Genomic DNA, 21,953 nt, shown 5'->3' on the forward strand with positions numbered 1-21,953 from the left:
CAGAAGATGCTAAGGATGAGGAAACTATCGATGACTACCTATTGTCGAGAGATAGGTCGAGAAGAGTCATCAAGGCACCTCAGAGACTTGGGTATGCAGATCTTATAGCTTATACCTTAATCTCTGCAAGTGAGGTTCTAGACGAAGAACCTAGAGACTATAAGGAAGTTATGAGGAGTCGAAATAAGACTGAATGGCTGAAGGCCATGGATGATGAGATGAAATCTCTTCATGATAATCATACTTGAGAACTGATCAAGAAACCTGCTGGGGCAAGGTTAGTCAGCTATAAATGGATTTTCAAAGTTAAGGAAGGAATTGAAGGAGTGACGTCGAAAAGATACAAGGCAAGGTTAGTTGCAAGGGGTTTCACTCAAAAAGAAGGTGTCGACTTCAATGATGTGTTTTCTCCTGTTGTGAAGCATAGGTCCATTCGAATGTTGCTTGCCATGGTGGCACAGTTCGATCTTGAACTGGAACAGATGGATGTGAAGACTGCGTTCTTGTATGGTGATCTAGATGAAACGATCCCGATGAGGCAACCTAAAGGGTATGTCGAAAAAGGAAAGGAAGATTATGTGTGCAAGTTAAAGAGATCTTTGTATGGGCTGAAACAATCTCCTCGACAGTGGAATAGGAGATTCGACAAGTTCATGGCACGCATAAGTTTCATTAGAAGTCAGTTCGACCACTGCGTTTACTTCAGATTTCGACCTGGTAATTCATTTGTTATTTTGTTGCTTTATGTGGATGATATTCTCATAGCAAGCAACAATGTTGAAGATGTGACGAGGGTGAAGGCTGAACTCAATAAGGAGTTCGATATGAAGGATCTGGGAGCTGCTTCCAGGATTCTTGGAATTGACATTCGAAGAGATAGAAAGAAGTCGAAGTTATGCTTATCTCAAGAGGCATATCTACGGAAGATTCTCAAAAAGTTTGGTATGTCGAATTCGAAGCCAGTTGTGACTCCAACAAACTCTCAATTCAAGCTAAGTATTGATCAGTGTCCCAGTATTGATTTCGAAAGAGCCTATATGAATAACATCCCATATGCTAATATAGTTGGTTCTATGATGTATGCTATGGTCTATACTAGACCCGACATAGCATATGCAGTAAGTCTTGTAAGCAGGTACATGGTGAATCCTGGAAAGGCTCACTGGCAAGCATTGAAGTGGATTTTAAGGTACATAAATGGGTCTCTAAACAGAGTCCTAATTTATGGTGGAGCCTTAGGTGAAGATAGTAAAGCAGTAATCGAAGGATATGTCGACTCTGAGTATGCAGGTTGTATGGATTCCAGAAAATCTATTTCTGGATATGTTTTCACTATGTTTGGCACAACAATTAGTTGGAAAGCAACACTTCAGAAGGTTGTTGCTCTATCAACCACCGAAGCGGAGTATATTGCCTTAACTGGAGCTGTGAAAGAAGCATTGTGGCTTGAAGGTTTTGCGAAGGAGCTGAAACTTCAAGGTCGAGGTATCACTGTTAAATGTGATAGTCAAAGTGCAATACACCTGTCGAAGAATTCAGCCTATCATGAGCGAACTAAGCACATTGATGTGAGGCTGCATTTCGTCAGAGGAGTAATCGAGCGTGAAGAAGTCCAAGTGCTGACGGTTTCGACTGAGGATAATGCTGCTGATATGATCACCAAGACATTGCCGAGTTGCAAGTTTTTTCACTGTATGCAGTTGATAAAGCTGCATGAAGTAAGCTAGTTTGTTTCTTGACGTTGTAGAGTTAGGTCCAAGGTGGAGATTTGTGAGATATTGGATCGAACTCTAGTATGGTCGAAGGGTAGCTTCTTGGTTCGACAGGGTTAAGCATGAAGTCGAAGGTTGCTCGCATGTTGGTGTCGAAGAGTGCATGTTGTAGTCGAAGATGGGTCGAACATGCAGATGTCGAAGATGCTAGGAATGTTAGCATGTTAAATTAGGCTTTAGTGTTTAAACCCTAATTTATTAAGTTAGCTTGTGTAATGGGCCTTGCTGAAAAAGCCCATTAGTTAGTATGTTAGGTTTTATTATAAATAGCATACTAGTCTCTCATCATTGCTAAGCTGCAAATCCTAATTTAGGGTAAGAGAGGTTATTTGTTATTCTTATAAACTTGTAATCTTGTTTTAAGAGAAAGTGAAAGAATAGCAGTTATAACCAATTCTTGTGTTCTTCTTATCTCTCATAATTCCCTATTATACTTTGTTATTGGTATCGTTTTTCACAACATATATATATATATATATATATATATATATATATATATATATATATATATATATATATATATATATATATATATATATATTATTCTTTTTATTGCTGAGTCACTATTTTAAGCATTGCTTTGCTGTCATGCCACATCACTAGAAGATAATGTGTTTTTTCAAGATTTAACGACAATGATTAAGTTGGTTAACGGAATTGTTTGTAAAGGACTAATCTGTAACGTTTATTAAATAAGGGACTAAAGTGAACCTTCAAATTAAGTTAAAGGACTTAGACACTAATTAAGCCAAAAAAATATTATTGGAATGAAAAGAAAATGAATAGGACTGTGTCATGCATAAGTTTGTCAATTCGGACAATACCATTACATATTAATGTTCTGTGAAAAGAACAATGATAAGAAGATGGAGAGTTTAAAACTCTTGATGTTCATACTTTATTCAACCTGGATTATGTAATCCGCAATCCATTTGATGTTCAACTTCCCAATTGACAATTGCTCCTCCATAGCTTCAGAAGAACCGTTTAAAATCCTAATAATGAAATGAGACAGAAAACACCCAAGTCAACAAGTAGAAACTTGATCAACTTTCAACTCTATACTTCACACATCACACTTACCCTTGAGCAATTAATTTCCTCCTCTCCAATATGTTCAAAATCTCCTCCTCAACTGTGTTTGCAATGACAAACTTCACAACTCTGTAAAAAAAAAGTGTCGGTTCATCAAGAAAGACATAGTTTTTACCTATGAAGCAAAGACACAGATGGACACGGGACACGCCATTGTTCTAAAGCATCGGTGCTACATAGGTTGTTACTTTCATTTGTTTAACTTGAGAATGCTAAAGAGCAAGAACTAAAACCTTGTAGGTTTATATTGCCCAATTCGTTGAATTCTGCCTAGAGCCTGAAGCTCAAAAGCTGGACTACAACAAGAGTTCATAATGAAAACCTGTCCACATCCAACAAACCAACACAAATTTTAGTTTACTTCCAAGGAAACTTTACTGCCCTATTTTATTTTAATAAAAATGCTCACATGTGACGCTACTGTCAAACTGAGTGGAATACCACTAGCCATAAAGGTCATGAGCAAAATTCTGCAGTCTGGTTCAACATTAAATCTTTTAACAACATCATCCTGTGCGGCCTGTGACATGCTTCCATTCAACATAACGCAAGATACTCCAGACTGCAGTTAATGCATTTGCCATCATACTGATGCATTTTACATATATCAATAGAATAGAAGTTCAAAGTTAATTTACCTTGTACAAAGAATAGTATATAAGATCTAAGAATGGTGAGAATTTGCCAAAAACAATCCCTTTTGCAGAGCCATCTCTTTCAATCATGAATCTTATTTCTTCTCTCTACAATCATTAAATTCATAAAGGCATAAGGGAATATCCGAAACACTAAAATGCAACAGGAAACCAGAAAAGAGATCAAATTACAACGTGACTAATCATTAGGCGCTACATACCAAAGCCTCTATTTTAGTGCTTGTCTGAAAATTCTCGAGGCCAATTTTTCTTAAAATTCTCAAGGATCTGAAATATTTAATCATGGTTTTATCATCCTGACCCCTAATATCCTCGTTGGAAGTTAAATCAACAGGATCTTCTTGTGGCTCATGACAAATGCTACTTTCTTGTTTGTCAGCGGCATTACATGCTAGATTTTCAGCACTTAACTCCTCACTTTGAGAAAAATCCACAAGGTATCGATGATCTGTCACCTGTACATTTAAGGAAATGTAAAAATGCATCTAATTTGTTATCAACAAATAAGTTAATCCTCTGAGACTGACTTAGAAGAGATTGAATGAAACAGACAAAAGCAGATAATCATATTTTTTGGGAATATTTGTTCAGAAGTGCAGTGGTAACTGACAAGAGGTTGAGAGTTTGATGTCCATCCCAATATAATACTGACAAATACCAACATTTTTCGTTGAAAAAATATACAATCATATTTTCCCATAAAGAGTACCATCTTAAATAAAGAATTATACTATACTAGAATGAACTGAAATGTATATGATAATCCAACAAGTCATTCAGTTTAAAACAAAATTATTGCACAACAATATTGCATAGTCGTTAATTTATCACTATGAAGCGCCCAAAAAGTAAATTGTAGGTGGAAAAAAAACATAAACTGGTTTTGTTGTAGCAGAACAATTATCCACCTTATACAGCTGTACGATGAGGGCAAGGATTTCCCTACGGCGAAGCCTTATAGCATTTTCTCCAACATATCTGTAAAAGAGATAGCATATCAATAAACAAATCCAGGATTTGTGTATCCATATTTCTTTTTAAAGGATGGATACCCCCTATGAGGATTAGTTAAACCTATAGCAATTACATCTTAAAATGCAACCCAACTCAATAGGAACTTTATATGAAGAAGAATGACATGCCTATTAAGTTTTGCTTCGACTTCCTTGTAAAATGTTTCATAATAGTTCAACTCTTCTCTATCCAGGAAATCCCTTCTCACTGAAACCTGTAGAAAAACATGGAAGAGATTTACATCTAGTCTTTCAGTATTAAAAATTGAACAATTATCTACATGGGAAACAACTTACAGTTGTAGGTGGAAGTTCAAGATCAGCAGCCCTGCCTATTTTTGTGCGTCTAAGTACCAAGTCTTTCAAAATTTTGTGTTTGAGCAATATCATAGCGTTTTTTGCACAAACATCATTGGACGGAGAAGATTCAATTGGTTTAGCAATGTACTAAGCAAGATTAAAAAAAGAATAAAGACTATGTCAGCTGAAACTATTCCTCCGGTCTATTTTTGTAACTGAAAATTGCAAATATGAGTTCTCTCTCCTTATAAATAAAGGCGAAGAAGCTGCAGAACTTACTTTGTTCCACCAATTGAAATGATCCCCAGAGCTATGGGAGCAGTCTGAACATAATCCAGACCTGTAAACAAAGACACCAAGAAAACAGACTCAAAATTAACAATTAAAAAGAAACAAACATTTTCAAATTGTAGAACGACGATGAATGCTACTAGACCCTATCTTTCCATATATGCTTCATGTATGACTAATGCTTGATAATGCACACAACTCATTGCATTAAATGAATCACCATACCTGTGATGAAGAACTTTACAATTACAGTGTTCGCAAAAGTAATAGGAATAAGGATCTATCTGTAGGAACCTTATCTGCACGTATGTATGTAATTTCAATAAAATTTCTTGGTAACATAAGTCTGGTACATTACAGAACTACGGCCTAAAAAGCTTTGCAAAATTACCACATGATACAACTCTCCCTGACGGCTCGGAAATAGAGTGCCACTTAATGCCCATTTGTAGGTAGATTCTAAAGCAAAAACTGCTTGAGTGGTATTAGAACGTTTATCTTTCATATAGTGGGCCTGATGTTTAATAAATATAAGATAAAATGGTCAGTAAAATGGAAGAAAGAAAACTTATCATTTTCAAAAGACAGAAACTAAACTGGCACTAAATCAAAATTGACCTCATCCAGTATGATCCGCTGCCACTTTACAGCATAAAGGGATGGCATAGCATTTGTTTTATTTTCCTTAACTTGCTTGGATGGTTTTTCTTGTCTAACAACACTAGGTCCTTCACAATTTCTCTCATGCCAATTAGATTCAACTATAGAGTATGAAGTTATCACAAAATCATACTCGGAAAATGGTTTCCAGTTCTTAGTTTTGTCAGCCCCGTGATAAACTAGAACATTGGTGCTTTCTTTCAAAGTACACCACTCAATCTCATCGGCCCACTGAGTGACGGCAACCACAGGACAAATGACAAGAGTTCCTCTGACCAAAGGCAACACTACAGAAGAAGATGGTAAACATTGGGGTTCGCGTTTGGCAAGGACAAGGGCAATTGCTTGAATGGTCTTTCCCATTCCCGTTTCGTCTGCAAGCACTCCGCCTCTGAAATTGTTTTCCTGATCCAAAGCCCATGCTAACCATTCCTTTTGGAATTTAAACAAAGGTATAATGAAATCAGAGGACGCCTCTGCAGTTTTATTCAACATTTCAATCTCACGTCTTTCCCTATCTGTTGGAAACACCCAATTAACAAATAACTGTAGCTCGTGTTCCATCACTTGCCATGTTAACGCTACGTTTTTCTTTTTCCTTGACTTCCTTCCATCTACCTTCATTGTATTTCCTATTAAATCAATGGGAAGTGGCTGATGCAGAACCTGAACCATTGGTGGTTCATTGTTATCTTTGTTCTCTATTACTTCATCAACAACAATACCACTTGATTCTCCATCTCCAGCATTTTCTTGTTCAAAATCACTTTCTTCTTCCTCGAAATCACTTTCTTCCGCATAACTACTCACAATTAGTCCTACATCAAAACCAGATAGAATATGGTTCGATTCAAGAAATCAAGAACAACAGCAGAAACCACTATACTAGCTACTACTGTAACATTCTTTTTCCATCTAAATTAGAAACACAGTTGCTTAAGATGGAAAGAAAAGTGTAGAAGGTTGAAAAGATTCAAGAAACGAACAAGAAGAGGGTATGATAAAAACATGCACTTCCCATTGATTAAGCAGAAACAATTGAAAGAAGAGGGAATTGGAAGATGAAGAAGAATACCAGAAGCTCTTGCGTTGGAAATGCGTTGGCTACGACGAAGCTCCATTGGAATTGGAACGAATAAACAGAAAACAGTGGACTCGCTCACTCTGTTTCTAAGTTCAACAATTCGGTTATGTTGTTGGTATTTAACAGAAAAATTGAAATAGAGGTATAATCCAGTGTGGTATAGAGTATTATAGCTTACAATGTGACTCACTCTTTTACTCACATTGTGAAATTCAACTAATCAGGTAATTTTTATTAACGAAATGCGTAATTAATGAGGTAATTAAAATGAACGAAATGAGTAATTAATGAGGTAATTAAAAGTAAAGCACATTATGGAAAGAGTAACAGAAAATTGAAATAGAAAAGGGAAGGTAGAAGCAACTTACAGTTACACGGTGAGCACACATTGATCGGAGGAGCGCCGAAAAGTGATCGGAAGCCATTGTTAGCAGCGGCGTTTGGGGATGAAGAAACAATAGGTTCGTGCAGAAGACGCTGCACAATACAAGTTGCATTCTCGAAATTGTAAGCATGGCTCAAACAAACTAAGACAAACAATAGGTTTATGCACAGTTGCTGCATTCACTGGCTAAGTACTTGGTTAAACATTTTTATCTTTATTCTTAAGAGTCACTTTTGAATTCTTAAATCAAACTCTTCCTTAGTATTCGGTAATTTCATTGACTTTGTTTCTATTATTTTTTTTTTAAATTAAATAGCATCTCTTATCTAAATAATTTATTTTGATTATATATCATTTTATTTTAAAAATTTAATTGAAATACATTAATGATGTAAACAAATTTTACACTGTCAATTAAAATTATTGATTAGTTTGAATATTTGAATTTTGTTTTAATTTATTTTAAAATAAATATATTTAAATGGTTACGATACATTCATGACCTGTTTGATGCGCAAGATAGAATAGGGATATGATAGGATAGAGAGATGCATAGAGACAAGATAAGATAGTGACGGGATATACATTTATCCTGTCATGTGTTTGGACGCCAGGATAATATCTATCTTCATATAATTATATAAAAAACATTAAAAAAACAATGCTAAAATTAAAATTCAATTAAAATTTTCTTAGCACTAAAATAAGTATATAATTATAAATAAAAACATCATCAAAATTAAAATTGTATCAAATTTAAATTGTCATATGCAAAAGTAGCAACAAAACAATGAGAAAGCAACAAGATAAAGTCAAACAAGACCATTATAAAGTATTGAAATCACTACATCAATGACTTAACAAATGCGAGACAGTCATCAACATCAACACAATCCAAAAATATGTGTAAACGATGTGGCACAGATAATATTTTGTCAGCGGCAACAAAACGCTCTTGTTCTGTTAGCTCCATTTTCTTCAACTCATTCATGATGTTTCTTGAATCATCAAACACATCTTTACCAACTCCTAGATGATTTGCAGCTTCGACCAATCTTTCCGAGGTTTTTTCAATCATTGACCCGACATTCTTTCCTAACTCAGATATACTTTGAGCAATTAGACTTGCTCCTTTGTTTCTTTTGTTGAAAAAGACAATTTTTTTATAGACCTCTATAGGGTGGTCACCCACGCTGAAAACTTCAAAATATCTTTTTATTTCGGAAGTGCATCTCCGAATTTACCTTTTTCACATTTTTACTGATTTCGGAGATGCATCTCCAAAATAACCAATTTTTTAGTGTTTTCGAAAATACATCTCTAAAAGCACCTATAAACCTACAAACAACGTCATCATCTTCCTACAACATTCTTACCTTCAAATCACAACCGTCAAAACCACACCACTACCTTATTCACTCCTCAACACTAGAGTTACCACCGAACCACAATAACTCGACCTCCTCCTTCCTCAAACCCATATCCTCACAACAACGTCGAAACCGCATCATCACCTAATCAACGCCTTCACAGACGCGACATTGATGTTCCTCCTCAACAACATCGCATTATCATCACCATCGAAAATCTGCAGATCCGCGCCTTCAATTTTTTATTTTAAAAAAAAATTGTCTTCGGAAGTTCATATTCGAATGCATATTTTTTCTAAAAAATGATTTTTTCGAAAGTGCATCTCCGAAATCACTTTTTTTCAGAAAGATGTGCATTGGAAGATACACTTCCAAAACATGAAAGCATTTTAGAAATTTCGTCGCGGATTCCTAAAAAAGTAGAAATTTTTATAAAGAAATTGTCTAAAAAAACAGAGTCGTTAATGGGATAAAAGATATTATTAAGGCGAACCCTAGCCTTGTTAAGAAAAATCAAAGAATACATTGATATAAACCGGCACCTGCTGATCCGGTCCAGCATATATTTAGGGCTTTAAGCCCTTTTTATATAAAAAAAACCAATCATTAATAATAATATTGTATTGAAAAGTAAAATTGATAAGGAAATAATACAAACAAAATTTCCATATGAAATAATACAAATAAAATTTTCATGCAATTAAAAAGGAATGGAGGGATTAAGAAAGATAACAACAAATATAGTTGCCATATGAATGTCATGTGGGAAATGTACCAGTGATTTAAATTTCGATTTAAGAGAATGAACAGAGCAACCTATGGACTATATTTTATATTCTAAAGTAATATCGACTAGTACAAAGGAAAATTGGCTCGAGTTAAGCCTTGCAAGGAAAATAAATTATGTAGCCATGATATGTTTTAACATCAAATGCGACCACGCTTCATAATCGTGTCCGGTGTCTGTGTCTATGTTCTCTCCATAGAGAATGAATGAAATTTAACGACTTAGTTCAATGACCTATGGCTCGACCACACCGCAAAGCATTGCTTGGTATCGGATACTCATCTCTCCATGAATTTGCCGGAGAATACACACGAAGATAAAACTGTTGTCCTAAGTACTGACGAGCCCAATTCTCTGATCTCACATTCCACATTCCCACATTGTCCAAAGGCATGTACACTGCACTCCATGACTTGGGATATACCTGAACTGTGCAACGAGAAATCGTGTCGCCCAAATTGTAATTCGATCGGCTTGAAGCTGACCATTCTCCTCCATCCATTCTGAAAAATATCGATATCGATAAAATGCTACATTATTATGATTATTATTGAATGAGTCTTAAGTTTTGTTAGGTGAATGATGAATCTTACCCTACAACAAAAAAGTGATGACCATCAATGTGCCAAGACTGCACAGTATCTTCAGGATTTTCAAACACGATTTCCACGTAGCCTCTAAAATCAGCAGCCATGACAGAAGTCTGGAGGTAGCCACCACCGCCCGTAGGACTGTCCGAAATACTTCCAAGGCTGAAAACTCCTTGGATATTGAAATAATCAGCTAGCTTAAGTGGTGTATCGGGGTTGATGAAGGAAACACTATTAACAGCGTAACGTTGCTTGCCGTTGATAATTGGTGCAGAGTTTTGAAGTCTAATGGTTCGTGTCGTGTTTATTAAACCATAATGGTAAGATCCTTGCGGATTAGGCCTTGGTCCACTAGCAGTAAGATTCCTCCTGAATGATGAAACATTCTTTTTTAGTATATTATTTGATGATTAGGTACACAAATTTGCAACACAATTTATAACATTACCTGAGGGAGCGAGCTTGATCGAGAGACCAATCGATTTGAACAGTGAGGCCTCCTGGTGGAGGACCAGAAACAGTTTTCGCCGAGTTACTGTAATGAAGTATCGAGGTAGCTGTCAAAACTTGAGAGGTAAATCGCGAAGAGACAACGATATAATAGTCTTGTGGCGGTTGATCGGTAGTAACCAATACCGAGTAACTCTGTCCCAAATGAATGTCAAGAGAATCATAAGTGTTTTGTAGTGTGTGGATTCCTTCCACTTCAACTAGTTTCATCTTATGGCCTTGAATTCTGAAATTGATGGAAGTTGTGAGTCCAACATTTGATATGCGGAATCTGTAAGTCTTGCCTGCCAAACAAACCAGAAACTTTTATGACTCATGTTCGCCGATAAGTGGACATCAACTCGAGCGAACGAGTGGACCGCTTGCGTTAGAATGAATCATCGAGAAAACAAAAATGCCTCAATTTGTTGTAATGTACCTTGATCAACACTGAATGTAAAAGCATTAGAACCATGACCATTGATGACAAGTCCATCCGGAAAAGGAAGGTCACTTCCATTGTCTAGAATGGCCTTAAGATCCTGAAAGAAGAAACCGATTTGAGATAAGACGGCTCACATCACTCGATTATTATATTAACTTCAAACGACCTCGAGCATTAGTTTAGGAAGAGTAAAGCTACTTACAGTGTGATTTCTGCTGTACCAATCTCCGGTCAATACTGTGAAATCATTAGCCGGAGGAGGAAACGGTACCGGAATCATAGGACGGCTGTTAATTTTGATGCCACCATAACCACCTGCAGCCTTGTGAAATTCAAGGGAGGGAAAGTAAAAGAAGCTACCAATCTGGTCTTTTACTTGAAGAACATAAGTGAAGTTCTTCCCTGGTGGAATAGGACAGTTTGTTCCATATACTCCATCTTGCCATGAATTCCTTCTCTGCTCTACTCCATTCCTAATCAAGAACCATCACATCCTCTAAATATTAGCCTAACACTCAAATAATAGCTACATTGTACTATTCAAAATTAACTTCATAAACATCTTTCAAAATAGCTGGAGCACCGAGACCTCTGAAAAAGGTACGTTCTGTGCCAGTATCAGTATCCAAAACCGACACTGACACTTGAGATTGCATTCATATTTTCAAATTAATACCAGTGTCGAGGTGTCAGCGTCGGTATTTGTGCTTCCTAGATCAGAATAACTAACTATAAAACTAGCTAATACTTGAAACACAAAACTAAACAAGAAATTTAGCAGAAAAAGAAACCAACCAAGAAAACAGAAAAGGTTGATCCAAGCTATTGAAAACACTGATAATCAAGTTATCATTAGTGACAGCTTCAATCTGCGGTCCTGGAAACTGTCCATTGATCAATATACCCTGCCATTTCATAAACCAAACATTCAATATACATTTTCATTATTAAAAAAACTAAGAACAAAAACAAAATAGAACATAGAAGAATAATATAAAATATAACCTGTTGTTTAACTCCAAGAGGATAGATATCTCCATAGGTAACATTCCAAGTGTAGAATCTATAAGGATCTTCTCCATTTGAATTTGTCACAACAAGAAACACTACTAACAATAATGAGAGAGAACTTAATCTCATTGAGTACTTCATTTTTTCTACAACACTTTGTTTTTTTTTTCTTCCTTTGGCTTTAGAGCTTTATAAATGAGATGTTATGTTTATGTACTAATGTTTTGTCGGTGTAATAAAGAGAGATAAAGAGAGGTCAGAGGATTCTTCAACATGAGTAATGGTAATGGACCAGTTTTCAATGTATGAGCTGTATATTTTTCAGTATCTTTATTCTTTTGAAAGAGTTTGACAGTACACTGGATTATAGATTTGAATTTGAATAAATGTATAATAGAAAAATTGAATGCACTTATGTGTCACAAAGCAAGAATGCATAATTGTTTGAAAGTCATTTGCTTTGTCATGAAGTAAGCATGGATGTGGAGTGTAATGACTAAATAAATAAATAATAAATAATAGTAATATACAAAGTTTAACATTAGATTTGGTAGAAGCATCCAATGATTAATTTAATCTCAACTTTTCTTTAATCATTGAATTTGAATTTTGTGTACAATTATTTAGTCCTTGGTGAGACGGGTGTATGTGAAACAATATCTCTAAAATCAAATTGCATGTTAACTCTATAATTAGTAACTAAAATCACGGACAACTTTGAAAATAAGTGTGTTTGAGTATTCCATATTTGCATCACACTCCTACCTCAGAAAAATTAAAAATATAGTACTATAAGATAAGTTGGAGTGTTGGACAATGTCTTATCAAAAGTAATTGTTTTTTTATTCTTTAAGTCGATGCTGACATGTATATATAACATTTAGCGTGTGTTTGGTTCGAGGTAAATGGAGGGGAGGGGAGGGGAGAGAATATTTATAATAAATTGTGTTTGGTTCAATTTTTAAGAGAGGAGAGAAGGAGAGCAAAATTCCTCCGAAACACATTTTTTGCGTCCCTCCAAATCGGGGGATTCGGAAGAGAAGTGAGGGAATGTGATTGTTGATATTTAATAAATTAATATATTTATTAAAATACCCTCAATTTTATTTTATTATTTCAAAATTATTATTTTCTTTCGTTTACTTCTTCTTTTTTTTTTGTGATTTTTCTCTATTTGCTTATATCAATTTCTTAGTAAAGTGAGGAAGTGAGGTTGTCAGGCTATTTGTCAATTTGAATATATGTGTTATTTGATTATTCGCGTGTTAGTAATTTGTTTGTTATTTGACTATTTGTGTGCTTGTGATTTTAAATTGTATTTTGTTTGCTTCGATTATGTAGTATTGTACCTTTAGTCCCATTGATTATTTAATAAATTAGAATGTTGGTTCATGATATTGTGTATCTTTTTTTAGCTAACAAGTTGGTTTTGTCTTTTCTTCAAGTGTTGCTTGAATCACAAGTTAGAACACTTGAATCGAGGTGTTAAATTGTTTGATTTGAATCATGTGCATTTGTAACTCGAATCATGCAATTTGTGAAAATTGGATTTTGGTTATGTTTGATTTAATCTGAATCACAAGATTAACTTGACTTGAACCATATCTTTCCAAGAAAGCTAGAATTAGACTCTGGCCAAAATTTATTTGAATCATAAGTTTAAATTAACTAGAATCACAATACATTATGACTCGAATCATGGTTTACACTTGACTCAAGTCATGAGTTTGAATAATGATTCGAATCATAACTTCAAACATCCAAATTTGCACCTTAGTGTCATACCCCAAAATTTGCCCTCCTCATTTCATCTTCAATGACTCAAGGTTCAAGGGTTTTCTCAAGTCACTCTCTCCTATTCAAAACTAGGGTTTGCATTTTATCAAAGAAGTTTGAATCTCTAAGGCCTCAAATGGACCTCAAGGTATCTCATATGTCTCAGAGCCTCTCCATGTTAAAAGTCGAGCTTCAATTCCACGGATTGCTCATTCAAATGCTCAGATGATCCACAATCGACTAGTTTGACCTAAAAGTCAACCATAGTCAAAATACAGTCAAACTTCAAGACTTTTGGTCAACATCAAGTATTTGGGTTATATCCATCATTTGATCAAAGGTTGACCAGGATCCATTAATAAAAACTCAGAAATAAACAAAGTCAAAAGGTTCAAATTAGGGTTTTTTATAGAAAAAGTCAACTCAACTTTGACTGGTCATAACTTTCACATGGAGTATCAAAAATTTCCCAACCAAAGGCTATTCTGAAGGAAATTGGATTATCTATAACTTTGTCTCTCACAAGCCAAGGCCAGAAATGCTTCATTTGGGAGATATGGTGCAAAAGATTATAGGTCCTCCAAAAAGTCAACAAAAAACACCTTTTGGGTCAAAGCTCATAACTTGAGCATGGAAGTTTCAATTTAGATGAAACCAAAAGGGTCATTTAGAGGACTTTTTAAGCTTTCCAAAAAGTCCAAGAACACCTCCATATGTTAAAAATTGAAGGAGTTATGGCGTGCTAAAGTTGGTCATTTTCTAGAAGATGCACAAAATGCAAAGTGTTGAATTTTGATGTTTTGAGCTTTTGGGCCTAAGATTTGGATCCCCAACGTGTTCAGGGGCTAAATGGAGACTCTTGGTCCAATTATTTTATTTTTATAACATTTATTATTATTTATGTGAATTTTTATTCATTTAAATAATTAATAAATCAAATAAAATATGGAACAATTGAATTAAGTCATGAGATTTATTTTTATGGCCATATCAAGTAATCCAAACATCAAATATCTGATCAGAATCGTACAAGGTATGATTGATAGAAGATTGGATTCAAAAAAGTCAATTTTAGAAAAATTGAAAACCAAGATTCTATCAAATCTCAATCTTCTCAATTAGCAAGATTTAAGTCATATTTGTTGACCTAAGGCATTCCCTATAGGTATTTGGGTTTATTCAGATGCGTGGGGGGGGTGGGGTGGGGGAGGATTGGCCACAAAAAAGCCATATATAAGCTTGCAAAAAACTAAAAGAGAGGGGGGATGCGACTTGGCCCTTACAGTCCGATTCAAGGGATTTTCAGGTTCAATCAAGCTTCATATCAATCCCAAGAAGCTTTCCCAATACTCACGCGAGCTTGAAGCAAGCTAATTCGCACTCACTACCCTCACGGTTTACACTATATTCTTTAGTTTCGATTTCAATATGCGTGAATCCACCATGTTTAGGTTTCTTGAGCTCCAAATTGGGATTTTCGGTTTAAGGAGAAATTAAGCCAAATCAATGAGCCCAATGGATTCATAAGGTTTTCTATAATTAATCTGGGTTATTTTTGTGTATTTATTGACGCTAATTTGCAGTTTGGATCATGGCCATGCTATAGCTACGCAAGCAAAATCGTGGGTATAAGTTCTGTGTTTTTTCAGAAAAAAAATGAACAAGATGAAGGAGCTTCTGGGCGCGCAAAATTTTGGGTTTAAAAGTTTAAATATTTTTTTGTATTTTATTAATCTTAGTGCGTACATTAACAGCGAGGACACATGGTTGAGTTGGTGGTGGAAGCTTTGGGTGAGTATAGGGTTGTGGATTCGATCCCCACTCCCAGCGTTATATTTTTGGTGAATTACATGTTTCTTGATCCGGTGCGTAGCTTCAGCAGGAGACCACAGTATACCCTCTCCATCCAGCCATCAAGATCATCAATGTCTTGGATCTGACGTACCAGGGTGAAGGAGCATACTATGGACTTTCATTCTCACCACACATAATCAAAAACCAGGTTTTTTATATATATTTATTTATTTTATTATTTAAGTATTTAGATTAATTAATAATTAATTATATTTGATTTATTAATTTATTTTAATTAGGGTTAGATATAAAATTAGGATTAGGTTAATGACTAGGGTTAGGATTCTACCCGACTATTTGATTATTTCGATTATTCGACTTAATTAATTTAATTAATTTTTAATTGTTAAAAAAATCACAAAAACCCTAGAAAGGTTATCAATGCATTAAGATTTGCCCAATCCCACTTCCCATTTGGAAAAAACATTAATTCTTATTCATTTGATCCTTAGTTAATTTTCTCTTCGATCCGATCATACATAATGATCGTATTGGCGAGAAATAAAGCAATAAAATACAATAATGAAATTCGTTATCGTGTAATAATCAAATCTATTGGTTATGAGAGATAATGATAAAACTATTTAAATCATTTAAAACACATTCATTTGCTATTCGTGACGATCGAACCTATCGGTCAGAATGGTTAGCAATACTTTATCTAATCCGTTAACCATAATGATCAAATCTATTGATCATCGCAACTAAAGGTAACATATTAAATCAGGGTTGTACGCCCAAATCTTAAAACACTCCTTCAAACTACGGATTTTCATCTCTTCAATACTGCGATTTTCAAAACTACGATAAGGTAATTTAAAATACCTTGCGAACTTCGCATTTCAAAACTACGATAGGTAACTCATAATACCTTCAAACCACTTCACATCAAATTCTAAGGCGTACAACCCTGTGCCCCGAACTACGTAGACTCTGATCCTCCATAAGGAGGTACGTAGGCACTTAATAATTTTAGCCATAAACCTCCGCCTCTCAATTCAAAACCTTAGGAAAGGGTTAAGGGTGTCTAACACCTTTCCTTGACCTGATTATAATAACTTACCCAGATTTCTTAACTGCGTAGGGTTTCCTATTCGCCCTGGTAGAATAGGTGGCGACTCTAAAACCTTTAATTTTTAGGGCAGGTTGCTACACTTAGATTTAAATAATTGTTTCTTTGATCCAAAAAAATAATGAATCTCTCATCATAAACTTTTTCATAATGGAAGAAAGATGAAACCTGAGACAAAAAATGTCAATTTGTCTTTTTTTTCTCTAGTGTGTCTATTTCTAACACCCTTGTATCTTTCTCTTGTTTGAAGATCAACCTCCTAGGTGTAATTCATGTCAAATTACATCTCATTTTTATTACACTTTGTTTAGTGTAATTTGTTATTGATAGAAACTGGAGAAAATGAGTTGATCATTCTTGTAATAATTTAATTTTGATCAAGCTCATGATAACCATCAAGAATTAATACTCATTTTATCCATAAACTTGAGAAAACCTTTGTGTGTGTTTTTCATACACTGACATCTCATTCCTTGTTAACATCCTATGAATTAGAGTGTGTGTGTTGACACTATCCATCCTCTTCAACCTTAGTCCTTATCCAATATTATGGACCTTCATCTCTAAACATTGAGTGTTTGAGAGAGCCTATTAGTACGTTAGAATATCTAATGTTTTTGTGTAAAGTTTGTTGTTTGTAACAGGTGCAAGAAGCATTTCTTGAATGTGGTTTAGAAGTTATGTTACATATCAAGAGAAGAGTTTTACTATACTCCATGGAAGACTTTGATGAAGTCAAGTAAAGATTATTCGTAAGACAAAGTTGGGAGTTGTCTAATTAAACTTTTAGCTAATGGAAACCTATCAAATAAGAAATCGGTGGGATCACGGTGGATTGCCACATACGAAGACTTAAAGTATGTAATTATGGATAACAAGGTTATTGGATCAAGATCATTGAGGATCTTATTTTTGTTAGCAGCTTGAGTATCTAAATCAACAGAGGGAATAATCGTGTGATATTTCATTGTAATCAAAATGCTTGTATCAAACTTATGAAATAGTGGAAGATTGTGATTATTTCCTGATAGGTTTAACACGATTTAAGACTGGAATAGGTAAAGCAAAGATGTACATCAAACCACTATATATCTGTGTGTACATTTTCTTTCTCCCCTTATCTCCTACAATTTTCTAAATTCATTATTATACCTATTGTATTATTACATTGTTTGTACGTCATTTAGGTTAGATCTTGCTTATAGCGATTTAATGTGTAAGCTTAGGTCTGCGATGCATCAAACCTATTGGATCATCATAAACCCAATTATGTTTTGAAAGAATTTGTGTGTAAAGTTTTTAAATCACTTTGTTTAAAGTGGTTTGGTTATCTTGTAATTGATTTGCATTAAAAAGAATCATGCATTTAGTGATATCTTGTAGTATTCTTATTCGATTAATTCATTGAGAAGCTTTCAAGCATATTTTAAAATATATGATTTCGTTTTATTTGACCTAAAATGTTTTTGAAATTGTCTTTTGTGGATAGGTCTATTCAACCCCATTTTTAGACCTTCTGTGTCCATATTCTCTTCTAACAATTGATATTAGAGTGGTGCTTTTGATCAAAGTCTTGTGACTCCAAAAGTTAAGGATATAGTTCCTTTTCGATCCTAAATGAGTTTTTCTATTCATTTGGAAGCTTATGCAATTCAATGAATCCCAATAATATTACATTGATTTCCTAATGCCTGATCATTCCTTACATGTATTACATAGATTAACTCAAACTAAAGTCTTAGTGGTATTTTCTTCAATCATTAATTATATTTAGGATATTCTCTAAATTTTAATTCATCCATGATTGAATTGACAAGATTTTGAGATATGTGCAGTGTAACCGAAAACCTAACACCAAGGCCGTCACAAGTTTTTGGAGGCCCTGTGTAGATTAGTCGCAATTTAACCATAAAAAAAATATTAGAGGCCCTATGTACTCATGATTTAACCTACCTGATATTTTATGAGGCCCTATTTAGCTATAGTTTAACTATAGAAAATTTGAGGCCCTGTGCGGTAGCCCGCTTTGCACGCCCTCAAAGACGCACACTAAAGACTTGTTTGATTCACTTTTGGTTTTTAGTTTTAAAAAATTGTTTTACAAACAAGTTTTAAGAAAGTATTTTTGAGAAAAAATTAAATCAAAATTTGCTTGGTAATAAAGTTTTTAAAAACTGTTTTTAAAAGAGCTTGAATCTTGAGATTCTCCCCTTTCTCCTCTCTTCACTCTCCTCTTCTATTCCCTATTTTGTGAAAAAGAGCTTCTAATCTCTAAACCTCTAAAACCCTTGTTTTGTGAAACTCTTACTATCTTTCTAATTGCTAATGGGCCTAAAATACACCCTACACTTGCTAATGCTAACTTAAGCCCAATAATTCACCTAACTCATTAACTTATGCTATTTACTATAAAACTCAATAAATAACACAAATATCACATAAGCACTTAGTTAACACATAATAGTTAAATAAAACACATAACATAATATGGCATAATTAAATAAAATACGCAAACTAAAAACGGGCGTTACAAATTCCTAAAAGGGAAAGAGCAAATTCTCAAGCTAGCAAGGACTCATTTGTTGCAAGGGTATCCAGAAAATCAAATGCAAGTTTGAGCTCTCAAGCCTTCATTCAGGACTAATCTCTTATTTTTTAAGAAGGCCTGTCGCTTGATTCATGATGACAAGCTTTAGAGGTATCTTAATGAATTTTTAACAAGCATATTGAGTCTGAGTATTATGTGAGTAAGCTTGCTGAAACTGAGATAAGTAGGGGTGTTCAAAACCAAACCGACCCAATTGAAAACCATAAAACTGAACCAAACCAAAACACAAAAAAATCGTATTTGGTTCGGATGTGTTTGAGCCATTTTTTAACAAACCGCGTGGTTTGGTTTGGTTTGCGGTTTGTATTTTACAAAGCAAATCAAATCGAACCAAACCGCATTATGTTACAATTCCCCAAACTTCAATTAACTTATATCCAACCCAAACTCAAACCCTATCATGCCTTAGCTTTACGATTATGAATGATTTTCTCTTCCTCACACTTAAGGTTTCAGTTTAAGTCTTCTCAAATCTCTCCTAACGGTATTGCACCTTCTTCTCATCTTCTTTTCCAAACACATATCACATATTCTTTTGTAGTCTTTCATCTCTTAAGTTTTTTATTCTTTTTCATCTTATTATTTTTATTCTATTGTTCTCTCTTCCAATTACATTTTTAATGTTTCTCTTCTTATCTAATCACATCCCTTCTGCTCTTTCTTTTTCATCTTCTCTAATATTTCATCTCCTCTTTTTTTTCTTTTCTATTTCATTATAATTTTTTTGAAATTATTTTATGCTACTATTTTATATTTTTTATTCCACTTTTATCTAATATTATTTTTTATATTAAATGAAAAATTGTTTTCTAAATATGATGAATTTGTTGTTACTTAATAACACATAAATGACTAGAGGAACACATAAATGACCGAGAGATAGGTGTCAAATTTCTCGCACCATTAGAGGAACACGACCTGTTGAAATTTGTTAGTCTGAACAGGAAATTTAACCTGAACAGTGTCAATGCGTTTTATTGCAACCTTAAAGTAACTAGTGATGGTTTGGAATGTTTGTTTCGTAATCAACTGATCAAGTTTATGTTGAAATATTTTGAGACTCATTTTGGATTACTATCAAAAGGCAATGAAGTATGCATTTCAAGTGCTCCTGGTTTAGTTAAATTTGATTTATTTTAAGAGTATCTCGAAGTCTAATTTTAGTGATCGATTAGACATGGCTAATTTTCACGTAAGCCAAGTAAAATTTAAAATGAGAATTTTACATTGGATTGTTGTGAAAATGTTGTATAGGAAGCCTCAGAACTGGGAAAGAGCTGATGATCATGATCTTTATCTCACATGCGTTCTTCTAAATAATGTTCATTTTAATTAGGTTAAGTTTGTTCTTCATAGAATATAACAATATAGGACTTCTATGAAGAGATCATTATTCTTTTCCTCTTTCATTCAATTCATATTGGAATTGAATGGTATCACTTCCATTGATGAAGAATTGGTCAAAGCACCAAAGTTTGTTGATTCAACTATGATCAATTTGTGGCGTTATTACAAGGCTAAAAATCATGAGTACTACTACTTGGGAACTGATGGCGGATGGGTTTATGAGGACAAGATTGTAGAGTTGAGGAAGAAGAAGAAGAAGAAGAAGAAGAAGGAGAAGAGAGGTGTTTCTGCTGGAGAAGCTAGTTCATCTTCTGTTGGTTTGCTATCTGCTAACACGAAAAATATGTTTTGATGACTGGTTTAGTAAGATCTTGGTTGATAATCAAGTCTATGAAGACCAAATTATGGGTCGTATTGAAGCTGTTGCTAAGGAAGCAGAATAAGGCAGAGAGAAGATCAAGGAAGAAGTGAATGCAAGTGAAGCAAGAGGTATGGTCGAAGTCATTACTTTGAAAGGCGTCATAGAACATATTAGAAGTTTCACATTTATTTCCAACATTGATCTTGTATCTAATGTTGCCGCTCATATCCCACCTATAATTGATTTATCTTGACTATTTACCCTTTCATGCATATCATAACATAACATGTTGCATCAAGTTAATTATTGTTATTTTGGATATTGCATGATGATATTTTGTGTAGCTGACCTTATATATTTTGGTTATGTACTTTGTGGCAAGTTTTAGCCATGTTTTTTAGTATCTATATGATTTCTCTATGCTATCTCATTTTATCTTGATCATTTTCTAAAATTGTGTTGTTTGCGGTAATTGGTATCATATGCAGTTTCTGTGGTGTTTATTTACTTTGCTAGTGTCTAGTATAACATTTAAATTGTTGGCTTTTTCTTTATCATGGATCAAAAATTAAACGTTTTTGTGTTAACATAATTAAATTTTTTTTCAAATTATAGGTATTTAACTATGTGACAAAATTAACACAAAAAGATATAAATGACACGCGTTCATGTTGGACGGATTACTTCCTAGATTCTTATGATTTAAACTAATTTCTCTTAGATTGTTGTCTAGTAACCTAGATTAGTATGATGTATATGTAGGGGTGAAAAAACGGACCGACCTGTCGAACATGTCTGTTTTGCCCGAATTTTGTTGTTCGGAGGTCCAAGATTTTAGGACCACACCTTTAATGTGTACGTCTCGTCCCAGCCTATTTTTTGCGAGCTTTTGTGGGTGCGAGCATTAACATAATTTTCATTTTTTACATTTTTAAGCTTAAAATTTGCAGTGCTCGCGGGTCTGTCCTGCCATACCATCATTTCTTT

The 21,953-nt window shown here is 34.3% G+C and overlaps 2 protein-coding genes across 2 annotated transcripts; both read right to left on the minus strand.

Annotated features, from left to right (window-relative positions):
- Window positions 1–2,499: 2,499 nt before the first annotated feature.
- Window positions 2,500–8,334, minus strand: LOC131651031 (ATP-dependent helicase rhp16-like). The gene is made up of 14 exons (XM_058920714.1): window positions 8,169–8,334; window positions 5,746–6,605; window positions 5,519–5,641; window positions 5,353–5,426; window positions 5,116–5,176; window positions 4,834–4,983; window positions 4,666–4,751; window positions 4,432–4,501; window positions 3,724–3,978; window positions 3,506–3,610; window positions 3,277–3,429; window positions 3,101–3,189; window positions 2,856–2,936; window positions 2,500–2,767 (listed from the first exon to the last, which is right to left on the minus strand). The coding sequence occupies exons 1-14, from the start codon at window positions 8,332–8,334 to the stop codon at window positions 2,671–2,673; spliced, it is 2,370 nt and encodes a 789-aa protein (XP_058776697.1). The 3' UTR covers window positions 2,500–2,670.
- A 1,050-nt stretch (window positions 8,335–9,384) lies between these two features.
- Window positions 9,385–12,276, minus strand: LOC131647854 (L-ascorbate oxidase homolog). The gene is made up of 7 exons (XM_058917673.1): window positions 11,943–12,276; window positions 11,733–11,842; window positions 11,140–11,410; window positions 10,932–11,034; window positions 10,452–10,797; window positions 10,007–10,372; window positions 9,385–9,916 (listed from the first exon to the last, which is right to left on the minus strand). Exons 1-7 carry the CDS (start codon window positions 12,087–12,089, stop codon window positions 9,640–9,642), a joined length of 1,620 nt encoding a protein of 539 aa, XP_058773656.1. The 5' UTR covers window positions 12,090–12,276; the 3' UTR covers window positions 9,385–9,639.
- Between the last annotated feature and the right edge of the window lie 9,677 nt (window positions 12,277–21,953).

The sequence above is a fragment of the Vicia villosa genome, linkage group LG2 (assembly GCF_029867415.1).
Source record: "Vicia villosa cultivar HV-30 ecotype Madison, WI linkage group LG2, Vvil1.0, whole genome shotgun sequence".
Taxonomy (NCBI): domain Eukaryota; kingdom Viridiplantae; phylum Streptophyta; class Magnoliopsida; order Fabales; family Fabaceae; genus Vicia; species Vicia villosa.

Coding starts and splice junctions, on each gene's coding strand:
- LOC131647854 (XM_058917673.1), bottom strand. CDS start 12,089: ATGAAGTACTCAATGAGATTAAGTTCTCTCTCATTATTGTTAGTAGTG. Junction 11,843..11,942: donor CTCTTGGAGTTAAACAACAG/GTTATATTTTAT, acceptor ATGAAATGGCAG/GGTATATTGATCAATGGACA. Junction 11,411..11,732: donor CAACCTTTTCTGTTTTCTTG/GTTGGTTTCTTT, acceptor GTTCTTGATTAG/GAATGGAGTAGAGCAGAGAA.
- LOC131651031 (XM_058920714.1), bottom strand. CDS start 8,334: ATGATTGAAAAAACCTCGGAAAGATTGGTCGAAGCTGCAAATCATCTA. Junction 3,611..3,723: donor GCACTAAAATAGAGGCTTTG/GTATGTAGCGCC, acceptor TAATGATTGTAG/AGAGAAGAAATAAGATTCAT. Junction 3,430..3,505: donor TATACTATTCTTTGTACAAG/GTAAATTAACTT, acceptor CATTAACTGCAG/TCTGGAGTATCTTGCGTTAT.